Source organism: Vipera berus, assembly GCF_964194415.1.
Source record: "Vipera berus genome assembly, chromosome: Z".
NCBI lineage: Eukaryota > Metazoa > Chordata > Lepidosauria > Squamata > Viperidae > Vipera > Vipera berus.
The window spans coordinates 82422691-82446570 of record NC_138205.1 but is presented as its reverse complement, the minus strand read 5'-3'; the positions used below and the strand labels follow the sequence as shown (position 1 = coordinate 82446570).

Below are 23880 nucleotides of genomic sequence, written 5' to 3'. Positions count from 1 at the left end.
GATAGCAGCCACTTAAGATCCTAAGCCCTGCAGAAGCCATGGGACTTTGAACAGTTCTCGTATTAGTCACTGTGTGTTAATGCCACTCCTCTACCTCACCTGATAAAACAATCATGAAATACTGATCTCTTCTATTTACAACTGCTGTTATCACATTGCTATTAGTTTCTTTGAATGTAGCCAAATTCATATGCAAAATTAGGCAGACTCATAACTGCTCACAGATAATCCACCACTAATATATTATCTTGTTTGTAATTTTTATTTCATTATTTTTCATGCTTTATTTGTATTGCTGGAATGTGGAATCTGATCTCACTCCTGCTATTGCCTGCTCAGATCTTCCAGATATCCCTAATGAATAAAAATATTGGGGGTGGTTGCCACCAATGCTAGCAAACAGCAGGCAGGAGGAACAAACATCAAAGAGTCACTTGTCACTTCCACAGAGCAAGTTCACATTTTTGTTGCTCCAGTTGGTAGCCAGCAAACCAGGTGTCTTCAGTTCCCTTCCTTTCAGCTGATTACTGGCATCCAGAAACAAATGCAGACCATTTTTCAGGTGATCGGCAGGTCTTCAAATGTTGAGATCAAACATCTGATTATGCACAGCATTCAAGCAACCTTGTGTCCAGCATCTCTCTGGCTCTGCTATTGTCTGCTCCTCTTCCAGTGGTTATAGCCAGGAAGTAGCCAGTTGCACAATTACTGGCATCCCTGTTGCTCTTGGATGCCAAAACCAGTATATATTTATATTTATTAAACCTATATACCGCCCTTCTCCCGTAGGACCCAGGGCGGTTCACAAGGCAATTAAAACAACATTACAATACAAAAATTAATAGCAATTAAAATAGTTTAAATTTTCCTTGATTAAAATCTAAAACCCGTATATCTCTGATTAAAAACCCAATTACAATAAGTAATAAGGGCCACCCTGAGAAGGCCCTCCCTGTGGGAGCGCACAGGACGAAGGGAACTTGATGCCGGCAGCAGGTGTTCCCTCAGATATCCCGGACCCAAGCCATTTAGGGCTTTATAGGTCATCACCAGCACCTTGAATCTCACCTGGAGGGCAACCGGAAGCCAATGCAGCTCGCGGAGCAGAGGTGTTACATGGGAGTATCAGGAGGCCCCCATGACAACTCGCGCAGCTGCATTCTGCACCAGTTGAAGCCTCCAAGTGGTCCTCAAGGGCAGCCCCATGTAGAGAGCATTGCAGTAGTCTAACCGGGAGGTCACGAGCGCATGAGTGACCGTGCGCAAGGCATCTCGGTCCAGATAGGGCCGCAACTGGCACACCAGGCGAACCTGGGCAAAAGCCCCCCTGGTCACGGCTCCTATATGATCTTCAAGGCTGAGCCACGAATCCAGGAGGACAGTATCCTTAGCACTATGGGATTCTCCACTTGCACAAACTAAACACAACCTCCACCAACCTTCAACATCCATGGTTCAACAATTCCACCAGCCACTATGCAGTGAAATTGCAACCCTGAGCTATTACAAAAAATCTATGTCCTACTTGTCAGCACTATTGAGTTAGTGCAAGTCTGTTTTAAAGTAATTTTTTTACAGGAGAATAGAAATCACTATCTACTTTCATTTCATTTCATTTTGAGGATTTGCACATCACAAGTCCTCTTATTTGAAATGATTTCTATCTCAAATTTCAATACGGTATTTGCCCGTTTTCACACTGTAGATAGAAGATAACATTGTCACATAACATTGTTTTGGTAAAGGCATAATTCTATCAAAATAATTATTAGATAGAAGAATATTACCAAAGAAAATATAGGGTGTACAAAATAAATCTGATAGATGCACTTTTTGTTCTTGCTTTTTGGCTTTGTTTAATCCATGATCTATACTCTTTGTAATATATTATCTCCACAAAGTTCATGCTTATTAAAAATGTGTACCTTACTGTAGTAATAACAAAAAAATAATTTTCACATAGAAAGAGAATTATTCTGTATTCAAATATGACATGATTTATAGTGGTCTAAGCTATATCTATGAAGACATTTTACAAGTATAATTGTCATTCATTGTGACCATATTTTAAGTTTCTTGCCTCAAAACAAAAATGTTACTGATAAAAATTAACTGTTTTAATAGCCTGTTAAAATTATATATGAAATAAGAACAGATCCTTTACCTGGTTTTACTAAAACTCAGCTTTTAATGGTATATTTTAAATGACAAATTATTTGATGATATCAATAGTGTGTTAAAAATTTATTTTACTTCTTTATTTTGAAATAAGGAACACTTGATTAATTATCACAATTTGAAGATTTCTTTCCAGAATCTAGTTATATTAAAAGTGTGCAGACACATTGTACTAAGGTAATTGCTTCTCCTTTTGTCCTGCAGAAGCAGGCTTTGGGAACAAATATTTGCAGAGCAAGATAAACCTTTAGAAGGTCAAAAAGTCTGCTTAGAAAGTGCCATTGTTGAGGCCAGTTTAAAAACTCTTTGTAACACTCAGTTGATGAATGAGGTTGAATTTTTTTCAGTTAGTTACATTTTGTCATTTACATTTTTCTTACAAAACTGAATTTTAAACCCACACATTTGATTTTAACATGTATGGCATTTTTTCCTGATCAAGTATTTCAAGCAAGAGATGTTGCTAAAGAGCTTTCACAATATGTTGGAAAGTTATAATTCTTACTTGAATTTAGAACATTTCCTAACCTTTAAAGGATAGGAATAAGTGTTATCAGATATAAAAGGAAGAATAAATGTTATCAGGTAAACATTAGATAAACAAGACATAGCCTAACATCTTTCCATGAAATATAAAACTCAATAGGTGTTCAAAATACCAGGCTTATGCTAGATGTTACAGAAACCAATTTCTGGAATTATCTTTTTCCCTCCCTGACAGAGATTTGGACTTTTTGCTTCCTTTTCAAAGTGTATGCTCTGTTCCTGGCATAGTGTTTTAATAAATAACAATACACATTTCCAAAAATTAGCTTGGGAAAGCATTAATTGAAGTCAGGAGATGCAGTATTCTACCAGTTCTGAGTTGGAAAATTCAATAGTTTTTGTATATTGTTTTACGTGGGTTTAAAAAACAGTGATTGGGTATGGATAGTATTGTATAGTGGGTTTTTGGAGGCATTAACCAGACCAGGTTGATAGAACACGATTTATTGCAGAATAAACAGGACTGAGAGTAACCGACAGAATGACAGCTATTTATACTTGCCACCTCTAGGCAGCGACCAATCAAATCAAAAGCTGGTTTCCCGCTCAAATCCAAACTTCAGCTTCCCTCCAAAACAGTTGGAGACACATGTAAATCAAACACATTAACCCTTAATAACAATACATAACAGATAGTTTATATTGAAATGTCTTTGTTTTACTTATCATATGGTTGAAGAATATTGCTATGTCATCCCCTTGCAGTGCAATGTATTGGTTATGTTTTTGACTTTGTCTTTGGAGACCACAGTTTAAGTACCCTTTGACTGTACAACTCATAGAATCATTTTAAATTATACTGTTCAGTCTACCCTAGATTAGATGTTGTGGGGATAAAATTTGGGATACTCATGTATAAATCTTCTGAAGTTAGAATAAAAGGGGTGGGGCTTCAGTCATATGAGTGTGCCTGCCACATGTAGTTTTTGACACTCCTCTGTGGGCACCCCTAATTCCTAGGAATAAAATAACTATCAGGCCCCAAGAACCAAGAATAACAGATAGAGTTACTTCTGAAACGTGGTGGCTCATGGCTTGATGACACTGGAGATGGTCTTTGCTGCACTTGCCTAGCAGTTTGAAAGCATGTTCTATAAGTAGATAAATAGGTACCACTTCGGTGGGGAAACAAGCTGGTGCTTCATGAAGGCAATCAGATTCCTGCTGGTTCTGAAACTTCCTGGTCATTTGCAAGGCGGCTTTGGTGGAGGGAGGGAGCCTGGGATGATGTTGCAGGAAGTGCTGCTCATCTTCCTTTTTGGTGCAAAGCTAGCTCGCCCTCCTGTGGTGTACCTTGGGAAGCACATGAGCTTCCACCACAATAGACCAAGTAAATTGGCAACCAAGCTACTACTCTTATTAACATAGTTTCCTGGCTAATGTAACAAATGCCATACAATAATAATAGTAACATCAACATATAGACAGAATCTTGCCAGAGTGTTTGCCTAAGTTGCCTCTTTGTGCTCTGGAAAGCAGTCCTTTCTCGGGGGAATTCTGACTACATTCCACCACAATAAACAGATCATTAGTGATATGCAAATTATTCAGGCACAATTGTCATTTCAAGTGTTCTAAACTTATACCAAAGTCTGGGTTCCAAAGGTTTTATTCTGAGGCCAAAAGAGAGCTTGCTAAATCTATCCTGAGTTTTGTTTTGGTGGAATAAAATCACACGGCAGTCCCAGGTGGGTCTGCTTTTCGCTGAATTCAAAATAAACCGTTTAGGAAGCAAAAGGCAAAATAAAAAAAGTGAGGAAATTATGAAATACAATTTATTTTCTGATTTCTGTTTGGTTTGAAAAGCTATGAATGGGAAAAAATATAGGATTCCTTTCCTTTCTGTTCACCAGACCTTCTTAAGCTATAGTGTCTACTTTCTGAACGTTTCTAGATGGGATGTCATTGAAAAGAAATGTTCTTGTTGGGCAACATCAGAAGATCTGCAAACTGCCAAGCAGCACTTAAGAACCATAGCCTAGACTTGGCTAACATTGCATTGATGGAATATTGCCAATTAATACAAATGAAGAACTACATTCAAACATGCATGAAATAAAAAATGTAGATGGCTTTATTGCTTCACTAGGGAAAAATCCAAAATGCAAAAGTCAGATAAGGTAATAGCTTAAAGACCGTTGGAAATGTCACAAAGTTCTGAGCAAGCTTCTGGTTCACAAGAATTTTTCTTCCAGGTAAAGTTTGAACAAAATAAGGAGAAATAAAAGGGTTTAATCTCTAAATATGTCATATGTGGTAGCCTTACACTAGAATACAGGAATAGTACAGATTCAGTGTGATCAGTTATTGCTAAGTGCTATATTTAAATTTAGGACGCGGTGGCTCAGTGGGTTAGGACGCTGAGCTTGTCGATCAGATGGTCGGCAGTTTGGCGGGTCGAATCCCAAGTGCCGCGTAACAGAGTGAGCGCCTGTTACTCGTCCCAGCTTCTGCCAACCTAGCAGTTCGAAACCACGTAAAAAATGCAAGTAGAAAAATAGGGACCACTACGGTGGGAAGGTAACAGCGTTCCGTGCGCCTTTGGTGTCTAGTCAAGCCGGCCACATGACCACGGAGACGTTCTCGGACAAACACTGGCTCTTCGGCTTTGAAACGGAGATGAGCACCGGCCCCTAGAGTCGGAAACGACTAGCACGCATGTGCGGGGGAACCCTTACCTTTACTATATTTAAATTGTGCTAAATTAGACAAGGAAGTGATAGAAGGTGTCATTCAGATCTGTTTCCACCTGAATGACTGTGAGTGAAATAAAAGTCAGGAAAAGGTTTACCAAGGCTAACAATTTATTTATTTATTTTTAAAAGCATTATTTTGGTCTTGGTTAGTGATTTTATAACATTGCCTGAATGATTTAGAAGGTTTTATATAAGCATTAAAGTACTAGTCTGGGTCACTAATATGTTGAGCCAGTGGTTATGTTTGGGTGGGAGTGGAGATACAAAAGGATACTGGATGAGTTTGTACTGTTATTCTGCCTATTTTATACCATTTAAAGACATACAGCTTGAGGTTAATGGACAAACTCTAATCACAAAGGTCTACAATTCTGATCTTTGTAAGGAGGCCAATGTAAGCATTAGAAGTTTCTGTCAATGTGAATTAATAATACTTAAATTCTGGGATGAGAAAGAGGAGCTTAGGGATTTAGATAATGTACATAATGTTTAATAATACTGTATTTGACTATTTTTCTGTAGTGTTTTTTTTAATGCCACATGAGGTCTGGAGATCCAGTAGTCAATATAATTGACTAAATGCCTTGTTTATGTTGTGTTTATTTATTTTTTCCTATTGGACAAACTTCCTACATTGGCAACTAGAAATGTACTTTAATGTAACACATTAGTATTAGTTCTCATTTTAGAGAAATGATGGAACATTTTTAAACTTTTGTACCAGGTTCTATTGCTAATTTATGACATTCACTTGTATGGATATAAAGTATTGAATATTGCTAAGCACATTGGTTTGTGCTTAAATTGTAAGCCGCCCTGAGTCTTCGGAGAAGGGCGGGATATAAATGGGATTAATAATAATAATAATAATAATAATAATAATAATAATAATAATAATAATAATAATAATAATAATAATATTCTATTTTAATAGCACATTGGCTTTTATTCTTGCTAACTAAATTATTAAATGTACCCCTAAAATATTTTCTTGTATGATCAGTGAAATAGTGTAGATGTGAGTATATGGAAATTGTCTTCTCCCAGCCAACTATAATCTGAAAGGAGACTGAAATTCTAAAATGTTCATTTTCATAAGCAGACTAAGCAGTTTGAGCCATCTATTCTAATCCCATTTAAATCAGTGTTGATGTCAATTTACTGACATCAATAATTATCTTAATGCATAAATAAAACATGATAATTATTATTAGATTTATAATAATTGAACTAATATAGTCTTGGCCTGATCTGGCATTGTGTTCTTATGAGAACTTCAACATGGATCTCTGTGGTCCAGTGGAAAACTTTAATGACTAAACTCAACTGCCTTTTAGTTGTTTACATGCATGTTAGCAAGGCTGTCTAAAGCAGGAAGACCCCACAGCTGATTATTCTTATGCATACTATCAAATATATCATTTTTTACTATAGTTGTTTCCTGTCTTTTTTTCTTGAAAGCTTAAGGGCTAATAATACCTGAGGATCTTCTCTAATTTTATGCCTACAATAACTATGTGGTAAGTGAATTTGGTTTAAAAAGAATAATAATAATATACCCAAGTACATCTAATGAATTCTGTGGACAAGTAATGAATTGAATATCGGCTCTTCTCACATAATTCTATAGACAAATACTGTTTTACACAAGGAGTTGGCCTTTTTTTAATGACCAGCTTTTCAATTTCCTTTTTATTTGGTATCTGGTAGAGATGGAAGTTATCGTAATTGCACTCTAACAGAACGATGTCACCAAGTTGGAGATATCTTAGTTAGTGGCACAAGTAGGCTAACAGAAGGTGGTATTGACATTTTGTGCATCTTCTCAACACCAGTCTTGCCATTGGCTGGTTCATACCCCAAGCCATTTTCTTGTTTTAACTAAGAGTTATGGAATAATGACTGAGTTTGACCCATCATGCTAAGTTATAAGTTATTGCAAAACAAATCAGTTTGATTGGAAATGCCTGAATATATTAGAAAAATGCAGTTGGGATTAGTTTACAGTGCACTGCCCAAATATATGTTATCTTCAAAATACTTTCTCATTTGACATTTAAATAACTAGTCCCTGTGATTCAACAATTTTTTCATTTCAGTTCATGAATATATAGACTGAGACTTAATTTTGTAATGTATTTTAAAACTGATATGCTGCCAATTGTCATGGAAGAATTTTCTATGTTGTATGTTGTTTTGTTTATAGTATCTGAAAATTCTCTACAGTAATTCATAAGCATCCATGAAGGTCCATTCCTCCAGTCTAATCCCTCCAGTCAAAATCACACTTGCAGAAAAGTAGAAATGTAGGAAATAAATTCAAATTTATTTTAAAAATTCAAATTGCTACTTCCCATAGGAGAACTTTATATGCCTTTTCTGCTGTCCAATCTCAATCTTTCTTTGAAAAAGTAAAATTTTTATTATAATAGGAGCCATTGCAATTTTCATTTGTTATTTGCATTAGGAAGACAGTTTCCTATATTTTAAAAAAAGATTCACAGAACAATGCTGCTGCTATCTATAAATAGAGGGAGTATAACCATAACAGGAAGATGGAGATTTTAAAACAACAAAGTTGTCTTTATGAGCAAAGAAGCTATATAAAGCATTGTTCCTTTGAAGCAATTAGATATTCTTTAAACAAACTAGCTTACGTAAATAAGAGTTTTGGTCAAGAAGTCATAGCCATTGTTTGATATTCTTTAACAATAACAGCAACAACAAGGATGTTACATGGATTATTCAGGCATTGCATTGACTAAACAAATAATACTGCCACTAGAAATGTAATTGGAGATACTGCAATATTTACTCTTAGCTTAAAACATTTTCATTATGGGGGGCTAATTTTCCACCTGAAAATTACACTGAACTTTCTATTTCAAGGGAAATATTTATGAGGTTGCTTTATAATAGAGGAGCTTTTCCCATCTATACATGTGTCATAATACAATTGGTAAAATTTGCTGCCTTTTTAAAGCTTAAAATACAAAATCTATCCTGTAAGCTGTTAAAATACTAGGGTTAGCACAGATTTTAAAAATGAAACCTTCAATTCTTCCCAAAACTTGGGAAAAGAAACGTATCTGTGTGGAAGACCGGCCCATTGTGCATTGTAACCCTCAGCTCTTTCAAAATTCTCTACTTAGGTTTACCCAAAGCCTATATTTTAAATATTTTTCATGACACCCAATTTAGAATAAAAAAGAAGTCAAATTCAGATGCCCACAGTAAACCTCATGTTCCAGAACCTTTTCATCCACGCTGCTGGAATCTAAACTAGAGCAAAGGGGAGACAATGATGAAATCCAGTGGTCTGAATGCCAAAGAAGTGCCAAGTTCCTTGGGAGTAATTGTTTGTCAGCAGTAAGTTAATTATACAACTGTTAAGGTAAGATGGTACTTGGCTATCTAGAGTCTAAGTAGGCACATGGCTCACTGAGCAAACGGTTGGGGTTAAAAAGTGCAGTCTCCCACAATACTGCTGTGTTTTTATAAGCTTATGAGAGCTAGCTAAACACTTAAATTTTTGAGAGTCTACTAACTGTGCTTCTAATTTGGCAGTGTAGTACTGGCCTCAACTGGGCAAGATTTGACTTACACTTTTGCTTATTTCTTTTGTGGTAGCCCAGTTGCTGTTCTTTGAACTCTGTCTGATTGCCCCTTGATACATGCCAGAGCTACCCAGCCTGAAAGATCTTAAATATGTGGGGGGGGGAGGTTCAGGGTTGCTGACTCCAGAATTCCATGTAGGCTTGTTTGCAATATGTACAGATCCACCTTGTCTGAGAGATATTAGATGTGCTACACTTTGAGCAAATAGTCTGGAATGGTTTTCATACTGGACCTATTTGGTGCCCAATAACAAGCTCAAGGCTGCAGGATAGTCACTTCTGACAAATTCTAGGGGATTTTCTACAGCATTTGTCAAAATTACTTGGCTTGGAAGCATTTTATTGTCTGCTAACGATTCTTAAGGCTTTTTATTTATTCTACAAAATAATTCAAAACCACATTAGCGTGGTTTAAGGCTACTTCTTTGTGAATTCCAGGCAACAACCTCTGTACATGCGTCCTTTTCTTTCTTACTATCATGTCAGACAAGATTACAATAAAATAAACAGATTCCACAAACTATCAAAGCAACCATGTGCTTGCAACACAAAGAACAATCAGGTTATTATGAGACAAAGCTTACATAATTGTGGTAGGTAGTTCTTCAACATACCTACCAAGCTGTGATTAAGAATGAAAGGAGTGTTCTGTTGTGTGCCCTAGATACCTGTGGTATTAGAGCCTAATGTATTTCCTAAGATGGCTGGGCCTATGAATCTTAAATCAATTTGCAAGAGACATTTAAACTCTGTGGAAATCTTTTCACTGTATTAGATACCTATTCATAGCTATGGATTGGACATAATTTATCCGAGAATATTCAGCCTGACCTTTTAAATTCTAATCAAGAAATGTGTAATATTATTTTGAAGTTTGTCACGCTCAGTAAAATGTGGTCCTCCATTTTCCTGAGCAAGCTGAAAATGTCAACTATCTCTTACTCCATTATATCTCAAGGCTGTGACCAAAATAAATGAATGGTGCCTCAGACCTCACACTATGCCTGAAGTGACAGTATCTGGGTGTTTTTCTTGGGGGGGGGGAGGGGGGAAGCACATTTCTGCCATCGACAGACAGCAGAAATATAACCTTAAGACTATTACTCAGTCCCTATTTTTTAGCATAGCAAAAAGTACCACGATATTTTAATATATATTAATATATTTAATGTGACTTTTGTGGGTTGTAATCAGTTTCATTTAATGCATAGAGAATATCAGCTAATTAAGATTTTAATAAAAAAGTGATATGAAATATTAGTCACAGAGAAAATTATGTTATTCTGACAATCTTAAAATGAGAGTTAAAATAATTAGTTGTGTGGACAAGTGCTGTTAAATTCTGGTTAAGTCAAAGAAAAGAAGTTTATTATTAGCAAGATGGATCTGCTTTCCTGACTTTAACTTAGAACTTCCAAATGATACTGTTGTAGAGAACCAGCATTATAACCTTAATTGGATTCATAAAACCTAGCAATTCAGAAAAAAAAAAAAATACTGAGCTCAAGCACTAAATTGACTGAACTCACTGGTATTAAATGGAGAGAGCCAATTATAGCCAAAGGTGCTTGAGACTATACTTCACACTGTGCATTGTTATGAATTAAATAGAAAAGTGTAAAATTATTTTATGTCCAATATTATTTATAATTTGGACATAAAATAATGCAGTAATACATAAAATATTAAATAACTGAATTGCTGTTTTATATATAGCACAGAAATTAAAACATCAACCCAATTTCATCAAAGGATATTTTAGAAATTACTTTAATGATGCAAAATAAATATCTCTGTGGATCAGTGGTGACCTCCAGTGCTTACATTTGCTATTCTGTATGAATTTATAATCAAGCTGATTCTTATGAAATGTAAAAAATGCCTGCAACACTATAATACAGATTCAGAAAATAAATAGAAGATGAAATTGAATGTGAGTGAAATAAGCAAATTTGTTTACTTCTCTAAATCTGTTTTTCCAGCCTTTAAGTCTGAATTCAACTAGATCTGGTCCTCAGAAATTAAAGGCCAGAGTTCTAGCCCAAGGGCCCTAAATAATTGCTAAGTACTGTGTTTCCCTGAAAGTAAGTCCTGCCCTGAAAATAAGCTCTACTTTTGGGGCGAGGTGCCCACCTAAAAAAAAGGGTTGGGGGAGTGGAGCTGCCCCATACATCCTGCACCCACTTACCATTGCAGCCTGCCTCTCCTTGCCTGCCCACCATTTCTGTGGCGTCCCCAGGCCTACATTTTGCTTTTGAAGGCTTTTCTGGAAGGCCTCTGTAGCTGAGAACCAGTTCTTGGCTGCAGAGGCCTTCCAGAAAGGCTTCTGATTGCAAAATGCAGGCTGGAGCTCCATTCTCAGCTGCAGAATGAAGCTGCTCCTTTGGCTGCAGAAGTGAGCTGGCTGGCAGAGCTGTTGGTGCAGGAGGTGAGTGGAAAAGAAAGGCAAAAGAAAAAAAAGGCAAAAGAAAAAAATAAGGCTGGCTTCTGGTTTGCGCGCGTGGCGCCAGCAGATGTGCAGGAAGAGCCCTCTCCCCGCCGTCCAATCTTTCTTCCTTGGAGGACCCTGAAAAGGGTCAAAAGTCGCGCTGGAGGGGTGACCACCATGAGGAGGCCCTCCTTGTTATCACAGAAGGGCAGCAGCCCTCTGTTTTATCTGGAGCAGCTCCTCTGGCCCAAAGAAGAAGAGATCGGCCATTAAGAAGGCAGATCATTAAGCCGTTCCCTGCCGAAAGCCAAAAGCACCATCAAGCACAACGAAGCAATCTGGAGGATCTGGGTGAGACGTTACCTTTCCTATTCCCCTAACTACATTCCTGTAGGACCTTTTTGAAAATCTACTCCCCCTCTTTTGAAAGATCGGTGACTGCTTACTTGGGGAACAAAAACTTTAAGCCTTAAAAGAAACCAAATGACTAAGCTAAAAAATTAAGCAACCTTATTTGTACCTTTGAAATTCCTGGGCTATTAAAAAGCTTTTATTTCTGCAGGGACCTACTACCCTATTTTCTGCTTAAGCTGTGAAAGAAGAGGAAAAGAAAAATATTGATTAATTGGATAAAAGCCTCATATCAGTCTGGAAAAAGAATAAGAATTGGGAACACCTGGCACCAAAAACAATCTCTAGGAATAGTGGAGGTGGACACTCACTGACTCTTATTAAAATAGCCTCCACAAAAGACCTACCTGTAAACATCAAAGAAATGGAGGATTACATCCCACCACTTAATTATAAACTGAAACTTGAAACAATTCTGGCACTGACTGAGCAAATGAAAGCCAGACTGCAAGATAAATCTGACAGCTTAAATCTACCAAATGAAACTTTTGACTTTAAATGATGAATTGACAATCCAAAAACAAATAGAAGAGGAAATTAACATCAAAATAGGAGACCTTAAAGAATATCAAATACAATCTATTGAGAACCTTGATGCTCAAATCTAGATTTTAACTATAAAAGCTACAATTCAAAAAACAATAGAAGCCGAAGAAAGCAACACTAAGACAGAAGATACCAAAGGCTTTCAAATACAGTATATTGAGAACCTAGCCACCAAATAATAACTATAACACTGGTCACCACCTCTTAATCTAAGCCAGATGGAATTGGAAGAAGACCAGACTGAACTAATGACAACTATACCATACCAAACATCGAGAATGGATCTATTAAAGCAACATCTTAATGATTACAAAGGGAACACTTTCTTTGCAAAACTGACAATTGGACGGTCTCCATGGATTCAAACAATGTGTGTAGGAAGAAAGGGAGACACATTTGAGAAGCTAAAGGCACCAATATGGAAGCCTGATTGGCACAAAAAGAAGGTGAGAGTTAGATTTAAAAAATTGGATTTGTCTTTCTGTTGGAATTTGTAATGATAGAGCTTAAAACTTCTTTTAATGGGCTAAGGGGAATCTTTAAAAGATATAAACTGACTGTGTGCTTAGGTTTTAGATTTTTAAGGGAAAGCAAAATTAGCTATCAGAACATAACTTTGAATTATGTTATAGAATTTGGAATGATATAATAAAAACATTTTAATAATTGATTAACTATTAAGATGATAAATAGAATATATTTGTTGTAACGATAGAGCTTAAAATTTCTCTTAATAGACTAAGGGGAACTTTTAAAAGATATAAACTGATTTTATATTTAACTTCTAGATTTCTAAGGGCATGGAAAGTTAGCTATTAGAATTGATTTATATTATAGAATCTGGAAGGATACAACAAAAGATATTTTTTCAATAATTGGTGAACTATTAAGATGATAAACAGAATATACTTGTATAAAATAAGAATGCACTGAAATGAACAATGTATGTACTTTAGACAGGATAATTACTATATAATGAAATGGGGGAAATGGGGGTTACCCGAAAATTGTTTTCTTTTATATATTATAGTTACTTTGAAATATTCTATTGCAATTAGGTAAAATTCAAAAACAGGACATGGATATGTATAAGTGAAAATATGTTGAAAATTGTTCTGCTTGTGTTACAATTAGAAATGTATTAATTTGATTAATTTGTCTGTTATCATAACTAAGGGAATCGGAGAGGGAATTCTTGTTGATGTATCTTGACCTATTTATAAATGATTTTGTTATTTGCTATTGTTTACTTTTAACTACCCAACCACCGTATTGCTTCATAAATACCTGGATGTAAAATTTAAAAATTAATAAAACCTGTATTAAAACAAAAAAAAAGAAAGAAATAAGGCTGGGTCTTATTTTCAGGGAAACATGGTACCTATACCCTAAGCAGGGCTACGACAGCAGAAAAGGGACCCAGGAGACTTAAAGGCTGAATATATATTTTGGGGACCAATGGAACCAGGATTGTGCTGTAGTATTCTTTAACTACTTTTAAGAACTTACAACCGTTTTTCTGTTGTTTTTACTTTTACATTTTTGTTCTAAAATTACTTGCATCATTTGTGTTACTAGTAGGACTAAGCCTCAAATCATCAACAACCATTACTCATATTGTTGGGTTGGTAATTATGGCAAGGTTCTGAAGTAATTTTTAGAATTTAAAAAGAAACAAACCATGGCACAAAGTGCCAGGTATTTTTCTGTAAAGATTAGTATCGCCTTTAATTATATAAACTTGAAACAATATGTACTATGTATAATCCATGAATTTTCAGTCCTTCACTAAGATGATATTATCATAGCACCTTAATAATAAATCCACAGTACAGTATCTGAAATTTCCCTCCATTGTTTATACTTGATTTATGTTGTTATATAAACAGATATTATCATACTTGTCCAGAAGTGATCAGAAAAGTTCATACTTCTATATGGGAAAGATGGAGCAATATTTATTTGAATTCTAAATCTGGCAAAAGTTATACTTTTTCAAGTTCTACCCTTTCCCTTCTGTTGCTGGAAAAATATTCCCTATTTTTTCATATTATGTCAAATAATAGAAACTATTAAATATATTGCATGCTAGTTGGTTCTATGTATTAGGGTTATGCTGAATGAATTCTACTGAGCATTATTACAATGAAGAACAGTTGATTGATCAGTGGTGATACTAATGAAAGATGTCTCACAGAGTCCAATACATGCCAGCCAGAACAATTTCTGTATTACTTCCCCCACTTTGAAATATTCCAATACTGATTATCGTTTTGGGGAACCTACAAACACTAGCTCTAATTCTTACTTTGGTCCTATCATTGATATTGTAAGCAAACAAGTATAGCAGAGATTTATAGAATGAAATTAAAGTCACTTTTGTGTTGATTCCTGGAATTATTTGGATATATTTATGGTTTTTTGGCATCAGTGCTAAAGTTTGCTGTTACTGTCTTCTTCAACTCTTCAACCTAATCTACAGCTCTGGGATTTCTTGCTGATCTCCCAGTCAAAAGCTATCCAAGTTCAACTTGCTTAGCATTTTTATGATCAGCTTAGATTAGTACCATGTTTCCCCAAAATAAGACCTACCTCAAAAATAAGACCTACCTTGATTTTTGGGATTGGGCCTAATATAAGCCCTACCCACAAAATAAGCTCTACTTAAGACCCCACCCACTCCATCCCACTGTATGTTTTTTGGCAGGCCAGATCACGTGCCTCCCCTGCCTTGCCTGCTGCTGGTGCCACCGCTGTGAGGTGGCCTGAATGTTAAGAGAGCTGGTACCTGAGGCAAGCAGAGGCTGCCTCTTTTCTATCTCTGCCCTGGGTTGGGGAATCGAGCGGGCAGATGGTGGTGAGGACTGGTTGGGGCCTCAACCATCAAGTTCTCTCTGTCACACTCACCCTGAAGCAACCTCAGGAGGTGGTCAGCATTGCCCTGTGAGCTTTGCCAGCTTTCTCTTCCTCTGTGGAAGGGTGAGAAAGAAAGCTGGGCGTCCCGAGCCGTCCCACTTTGGGAGGCAACTCAGGTTGCCCTCAGTGGGGGAGGAAGGCTTTGGAAACTGCCTTTTTATTTACATTCATCGTCCATATTGTAATCTGTCCCTTTATTTTTCAAAAAAATGATTTGTATTTACTGCAATTAGCTTCCTTGAATGCCAGTGGCAAGGCACAGTGTGAATTCTGTGCATGAGCTGCAGAAATACAGACACTCACATCCTCATAATGCTTCCTCACTCGGAACGCATCACTGCTTTACAGGTGCATTCAACTTTGTGGCTCAGCTAAACCCTTCAGCTGTGGTGGGCCGCAGTTCCCATCATCTTCAGGAAGCCTGGGCAATGGAAACCTTAGTCCAGGCTCCTTGTAGCTGAAGCAATCCGGCTCACCCAGGGTCAGGTTGGCCATCATGGGAGACGTGACCCATCCCCATCCTCCAGCTCCGCCACACAAGTGGGACAAGCCTCCTGTGATGCCCAGCCTGACCCTGGCCAACCTGGATTGCTTATAGGGAGGACAAAGCACACAGACTCCGCTATTTTCGGTAGCACTTTGGTGCCTGGCTGGCTACCTTGGATCAGCTGCAACGTGCCGTGGAGAGGATGGCTGAGTTGGGGGATAGTCTATCCCCATTCATAGCATGGCCACCATCCAAACACCTTGCTTCCTCTCAGGAGGGCAGCGTCAGCTGCCAATGCAGCAGTGGGGAAGGCGGAAGGCAATCCCACCCACCAGATTAGCCTGGTGGAGCTGGGGAGGAGTGGGAAACTGAGCAATGACAAAAACAGCACTTGGAGCCTCCAGGAGCTGCAGGGATCCACGCGCACCCTTTGCAGTCATTCTCCTGCAACACGCATCCTCTCCCTGTAAGCTCTCCCTGTAAGGAAGCATTGTGAGCTTTGAGGGTGCGAGTGCCTATATTTCTGTGGCTCTTGCACAGAATTCACACCACGCCTTGCCATTGGCGTTCAAGGAAGCTAATTGTGGGAAATACAAATCATTTTTTTGAAAAATAAAAGAACAGATTACAATATTGATGATGAAGGTAAATGAAAAGGCAGTTTCCAAAGCCTTCCTTCCCCACCGAGGACAACCTGAGTCTTCTTGGGGGAGGAGGGCGCCAGCCAGGCTGGGACTTGTGATAAAAAAATAAGACATCTCCCCCCCCAAATAAGCCCTTATGGGTCTTTTGGATCAAAAATAAGCATAAGACCCGGGCTTATTTTCGGGGAAACACAGTATATGCTGTATCTTATTTGACAGGTTTAGATTATTTTTTTAAATGGAGCAGAGAAAAGTAAAAACAAAAGCAAAAAACAAATCTGAAAGTTCATATTCTGGAACCCGATTTTATTAAAGTTTTTGAAAACAATTTTTAGATGTTTTACTTTGCATACCATAATAATACCTTTCTTCTTTATTTGTATGTATTCAGTAACAATATCTTATTTTTTATATATTTGTAGGTACTAGGATTGCTAGTATGGATGTTGATTGCTGGAACAGACTATTTCCTATACCCTGTCTTTGGATGGATAATGTTTGTGGCTGTGTTTTACTGGATTCTTACACTCTTTTTTTTGATCATCTATATGACAATGACCTATACTAGGATACCTCAAGTCCCATGGACCACAGTTGTGAGTAGATGTTTGTTTTTTATAGGCAACTCAAACATACATTGCAAAAAAGAGGAACCTGTCACCCTCATACAGATCCATTGCAGCCTTTTGACGCTTCCCAGAACATTTCTGTAGTGGACAAGGCCATAATATTTGGCTTTGCACTGTGAAATTAAGGAGATGGAAGCAGAAGTTTATGCAGATCCCTTAAGAAAATACACAACACATTGTAAGTGGAGCAGTATTTCCCACTTTGTAGGGAGACTCCCAAGCATTTTTATTGGCTAGAGACCAACCTACAGCAACAGTTCTGCTGGCATAGCATCATTTTATGAAACACTCCATAACATCTGAGCCAGATTTTTTTTTAAATATTGGTTTGGCAAGGTTGGATTAGTTAGGAAAGACTTCATGGTAAAATGCAGATTAACCTTTTCCCAGGTAATAGCCACTAAAAGAATATCTGCAAGAAGCTTAGCTTCCTCTCCCTTTTCTGATAAATTATAATTTCTCCTGGCACTAGAGGGCTGAAAAGCAGCATACTCCAATTTAATCCACTGTTTTGTATGCCAAAATCCATTGTTACTAACTCAAAACCACTGTCGAGGCAGCAGGATCTATACACATAAAAATTGAAAACACCAGTCTGACTGCATATACCTTCTGCCTCATTCACTTTGACTTATCCCAGCCATTGTGATCTTCAGCCCTGCCAGAAACCTTTAAGCGTTGTTCTTAGTCAGTGCTTGAGTCAAAAATATGACGGTTACCATTTGACTATTCTCCTGCAGTCACCAGCGTCTTAAATCATCCTGGTATCACATGAAGCTGTGTACACAATAATGAGAAGACTACAGCTTGTAACTCTCGTTTAGGGAAATCATCCTGGTATCACATGAAGCTGTGTACACAATAATGAGAAGAGTACAGCTTGCAACTCTTGTTTAGGGAAAAGATTTTCCTCTTTTAATCAGTACTTTGGAGGCTTTTCTCACCAGCAAACCTACTTTGAGAAATTATGTTCCTTAAGATATTATTTCAGACAAATATTTAGCTGCAGTGGCTTTGTCCCCAACATGATTTTTTTTCAGATATGAATACATCTCCTTCACGCTCAGCTAGACTGGCTTTAAAGTGGGAAATGATACAAAATGCATAGAATGTTTGCAGTGGGGAGAAATACTGATCTTTTTTTTTCCTACATCCTGTAGGGTCTGTATTTTAATGGCAGTGCCCTCCTCTTGTACTTAATTGCTGCTATTTCAGAAGCATGTGCAGTCACCAAAGAACTTGACTACCACAATTACAATAGTTGGGCAGCATCTTCGGTAAGATCATGTTTAAACTTAATATCAGCGGTGAAGGAAAAGAATATTTATTTGCTCTGGTTCATTTACCTCCAAAATCAGATATAAGAAGATTCAAGTTATCAACTGATAATAACCCCTCTTAAAATTGTACTTACTTTTTGTTTTACTACTTAATTCCTGCTTTTTTTCCACCTAGCAGTGTGCTAATGGCCACATCATGTAAGATTTTTGGATTATACCACATATAAAATAATAATTGCTCTATTCATAAGAGAAGAGTTTTCCTTATTTAATTGCTCTGCTATTTGGACCTTGGGATGTAGAGCTGAAATCTGAAAAAAGATTCCTGTGCAGATGGTAGATTGATCCACTTTTCTACCTTTATGTGGAACTGCCTACTGTTATAGATTTTATAGTTGAGTTTACTATAAAACTAAATTCTCTGTAGAGAGCCAGTTAGGTGTAGTGATTAAAGCATCAGGCTAGAAACCAGGAAATGGTGAGTTCTAGTCCTGCTGTAGTGATTGGTCAAATAATTCTCTCAGCCCTAGAAAGGAGGCAGTGGCAAACCACTTCCAAAAAATCTGTTTCCAAGAAAACTGCAGTGATAGTCTACCATTCAAGTATTGATCAGGTCTGACTTCATAATCTTGCCACTATCAATCTAGGGTAGGTATATTCTAAAGCAGGGTGTCAAACCTGATCGCATCACAGGCTGTACTGTGACGTATCGGGATTTGTTTTGACTTTGTAGGGCCGGGGTGGGTGTGGACTGTGCAGGCTGGATGCGGGCCGCATGCCGTGTTTGACATGCCCGTTTTAAAGTATAAAGTGGCTGATTTGATCTTCGCTTAGAAGATATTGTGATTTATGGTAGCATATTAACTAGGCCACTGTGGCTTGTGCAACAAATTGTGATGTAAAATGACGGAGGCAGGTAAGTATGGTCTTTCACTCCTCCCCTTGTCTTTCCAAGGAGGAATATTATAATGGTTAAATTCACATAATTATGTCCCTATGGCAGATATGTATGCACGACATTACTGTTCTCAATAGGTCATGCTTGGGTACTATAAAAATGTTGACATCCCATTGATATATTTCATTTTCCAACTCCTTTCATCTCTTGCTTTTATTCCAGGACAGAAAAATCTTCCTACCTAAAATATTATTATTTCTCCCAAAATAACTTCTAAAAAATAAAACTGCCTAGAAAAGCCAAATTCTTATTTTGGAGTTATGCATGAAATTCAGTATTTGGAAAATGCTTGAGTCACATGACAATTAGGCAGCTTTGGAAATCAAACAAATCTTTTGTTTTCTTCTTGACAAGAAAAAAGCATTGTTTTAACCTTTCATGTTATAAATATATGGCTGAGTAGGTGGAAAACTCTAGGTAAAATGTTAGAACCTATGTATAATGGAAAAAAGGATAAACATTGTAGATGATTTATTTCTGAGGAACATCTAGTATCAGTTTATTTTTTGTTGGACTGTTAGATACAAGACCATTTAATAAACGTTTATTTCCTTTTCCCTTACAAATTAAATCAGAATTTGCAGTGTTAAGCCACGCTTAATATAAATAAAGCACCATGGAAACAAACTTGTTGAATACGTACAAAACAGTAAAAAAGCAATATTATTTAACTACTCATTAACTTCCAGTTAACAGCAACCAAAAATGTCTCTTGTTTTCACTAATGTCAATGTGAATTGCTATTGCAAGGATCATCCTAATACCATGAATACATTAAGACCCAATAATATTTCTTCCACAGAATTCAATGTCTTGCTAGGAATGGAAACAATGTGATATTAAATTTACTTTTATACTATCCCTTCTATTATACTTAAATATAAATAAAAATCTGGCTGAAGATGTTTACTGTTTTCTAATCATTTTCTCTCCCTTCCTCCCCCCCCCATGCAGTTCTTCGCCTTCGTCGTTGCTTCCTGCTATGGTGGAAATACCTACTTTAGTTTTGTCTCTTGGAGATCACGGACCTTGCAATAAGTATTACCTTCTAATAAAAGAGATCTCTGTGTTTGTAAATGTTACATAATTTTGATGAAAATATTTAGGTAATACGGTTTGTAAAAACAAACAGTTTTTGCAAATTATGGAAAGGGTAGTTCACCTGAAAGAAACGGTTCTACACACTGTTCTCTTATTAACTTCTTCGTTTGAGTTAATCATTGTGACATAGCTGTTACCACAAAGAAGTATAGGAGGGAAGAGAAGAAAGCTTAGAAGCCGTTCAATGTTGTTTCTGCTCCAGTCGCTTCTGTACAATATTGTGCCTCTTTGAAAGCTGCTCACAGGTCTCAGGATTCTTGTCAATAGTGTTGAAGAGCATTGTATAACCAGCGCCACTATCTGATGGGACTGGTTTAAAATCTGAAAGTTTTTTTTTAACATGAAAAACATGTATCCTCTGATAAAACACTGTTAACCAGAACATGTTACTCTTTGTGTCAGTTCATATAATTTCCTTAGATAGTGTATACTGTTGCAACAAAACCAGTGGACTTCACAGTTGTTTTCTTCATAAATATTCTTGTTTAATCATGATTTATTTATTAGCAGATTCTACTGTTTTATAGAACCTTCTATTATTTGCAAGTGTATATAACTTTCAAGGCTGCAGAATTATTACAGTTAGATATAGATGGGAATAGTTAATAATTCACTGGGGTACATACATTTAGGGAAGCAACTGAATAAAAAAAAATGCATTACTGTAATAATCTTGCATAAGTCTGTAGAATGATCACATTTAAAATACTGTGTTCCATTCTAGTAAATGGACTTCACTTTAGATCTGGAAAAGATGCAGAAAAAGAATTAAACTGACCGGGGACATGAATAATTTCATTTAAAGGTGTTGTTTTTTAATCATTTTTCTTAAATGATAAGCATGTGGCACACGGTGTAATACTGAAAAAGCAGGTAACATTTTCTCTGTTTCTCATAATGCTAGAACTGAAGATTATCTTATGACTCTGATTGGTATAAGATTAGGGGCAGACAAATAGGAGAGATTGTTCCAAAGAGCACAGAGCTGAACTCTGGAATTTACTCCTGTATGATGTGAGGATGGCCATCTTAAACTATTGTATAAAGAATTAAACAAATTCAAAAAGGATGGAGGTACCCAACAGGAGATCATATGCTGCTGGCAGCATTCCCCTGAAAAACTAGTTGCTGAGAAACATCAGTGAAAATGTTAAAAAATCTCTATAATTTGAGTTTTCTTTAATCAGGACTCTATACCTTAGATTTAATATTAGTCACAACATTAGTGTAAAGATAGCTCCATTTTGAGATCCATCTATGTAGTGCAGTGATATAAAATGCCTGACTACAATTGGAAGATATCAATCCCACTATCAGCCCTAGCTGACTTTGGTTCATCTCGTTACTGTTATGGAAAAACATGTAAATTGAACTTGTGTGGGAAAGTTTTGACATAAAAACATGAATACTGTGGAAAGTTTAAAAACGTCATCATGCATGCTCTCACTTCCTGAGGTTCTTCACCATGTTGTATAAAAATGGTTTGCAGCTGAACTAACTTCCCTTAAAAGCAGAAATCTTATATAGACTTAGGGGTCATTCTTGGAGCTTTTACATGCAACCAAAGTAGAGAAACAAATACATTCACCCTCTAGGGATCTGAACAAACACAATTCTGCATCAGTGGAACACAATTTAATCACCTAACACTTGTCAAAAGTCAGCATTAATATTCCAAAGTTACTGCAAGAGAAGCCTATGTTTGGGGGGAGGGGGAACAAAAGAAAAATTATAATCTTAGAGAACATTTTCTTGAAATTTAACATGAAAATATGAGCTTGCTCTCAGGAATAGCTGCAACAAACTTTTAAAAATGATGTACGCATCCATATTAAGCACAGAAAGGGGGGGCACTTTTCATAGAAAATGCCTATTTTTTTGGTATATTTTATTGCCAGCTTGGTGTAGTGGTTAAGGAGCTCTGCTAGAAACCAGGAGACTGAGTTCCAGTCCCACTTTACGCATGAAAACCAGCTGGGTGACTTTGGACCTGTTACTCTCTCTCCTTTCAACCCACCTCACAGGATTATTGATATGGGGAAAATGGGAGGGGGAAGGAGTATTATGTATGTTTACCCCCTTAAGTTACTTATAAAATAAAGGTGAAATTAAAACAGAAATCTAAAAAAATAAGAAAATCTTGTCAATCTTTGGCTGGGGAATAATAGCACAACAAAGTAACACGCACGTACATATAAATTATATGTATTAATTACCAAACAACCCATAATTGCAGACTATGAATACAAATTCCTACAATATGTTTGAATTGTGTCAGATTGAAACAAACCCTCAACTGGACTGGATAGATTTTACTTGCTTCTGAAAATGCAAGAAAAATGATCCATGGGGTGGGGGAACATCACGGGGGATGTTCTTCTCAAGGGGGAATCTTAAACAAATCCTTCTGGATGTCTGAACTGGATGGACAGATTTCATTTTGGCAAACTGATGCCTATTGTATCCTAGAGTTGTACAGATCTCTGATTAACCTCATTTCCTTTCTCAAATAGCCAGCAGGCCAGTTCATTCTGATTGTGTTATGTAAAGACTATGATAGATATGAAATTTTTAATTCTCACAACTTAAGATCAGCAGGCTATATTTTTTAAGTGGACCCATTTCTAAATAAAGCTTCATGACAGGAACTACACTGAGTATTTTGTGGGACACTGAATTTACAATCCATAAACTTTACCCATGTTCATGGTAACGTTTTTTATAATGTAAATGTTCTTTAATTTTATGAACATTAAAGAAGTAAAATAACTAGATACTTCACTGAAGCACTATAATTCTTAAAATTCAGAACTAATGCAGTACCATCTGAAAACCTAGCATAAAAATAAACTAATCAATTTTTGTCTTCAATTCTGTCATCTTCAAACAGATCCAGAACCAACCCAAATACATGAACGTGAATTTGGAATTTTTTTCCTATCTTTTTCCCTATGAATTTCAGAGTTAGTGTGACAGTCATGGCAATATGTGTGAAAATTCAGAGTGCACAACATATATTATCTCTAAGTAACTTGAAGGAACAACCAGAATAAAATATATGTGAAATTAATTACATTAAACTGTCTATAAGTAGCAAAATCATTCTAGGTCCTAGGCTAAAGGAAGCCCATATAGATTGGACAGCCAGCAGGTGGTAGTATCTAGCTAACCACGTCTAAATAGAGAACCCAACCATGATATTTCTGATTATTAGATAGTTGAATATGAGCCTACCAGAGAATGTCAAGGCTTCTGGCTATGGAAAATTGAAAAATATCTTGGAAGGTGATTGTGGCAAACTATTTACAGTATATGCTGTTTCTGAGAAAACTGCATTGGTGTGTCTGGCCAGTAGTCAAGGTTGATTATAAATCTTTTTTTAATGTCATGCTCTCAAATCACAGTTAATTGCCAGCTAGCAATTATTTTATTCCTTATAGTGG

General features: G+C 36.7%; 1 protein-coding gene across 1 annotated transcript in view; it reads left to right on the top strand.

Annotated features, from left to right (window-relative positions):
• The window catches only part of CMTM8 (CKLF like MARVEL transmembrane domain containing 8), a 39413-nt gene extending 16657 nt beyond the window's left edge, over window positions 1-22756 (top strand). The window contains exons 2-4 of the mRNA XM_081344435.1: window positions 16892-17065; window positions 18259-18375; window positions 20291-22756. Coding sequence (XP_081200561.1) covers window positions 16892-17065; window positions 18259-18375; window positions 20291-20374 — 375 coding nt within the window. The 3' untranslated portion in view covers window positions 20375-22756. The remainder of the gene's footprint in view (window positions 1-16891; window positions 17066-18258; window positions 18376-20290) is intronic.
• The last annotated feature ends 1124 nt before the right edge of the window (window positions 22757-23880 follow it).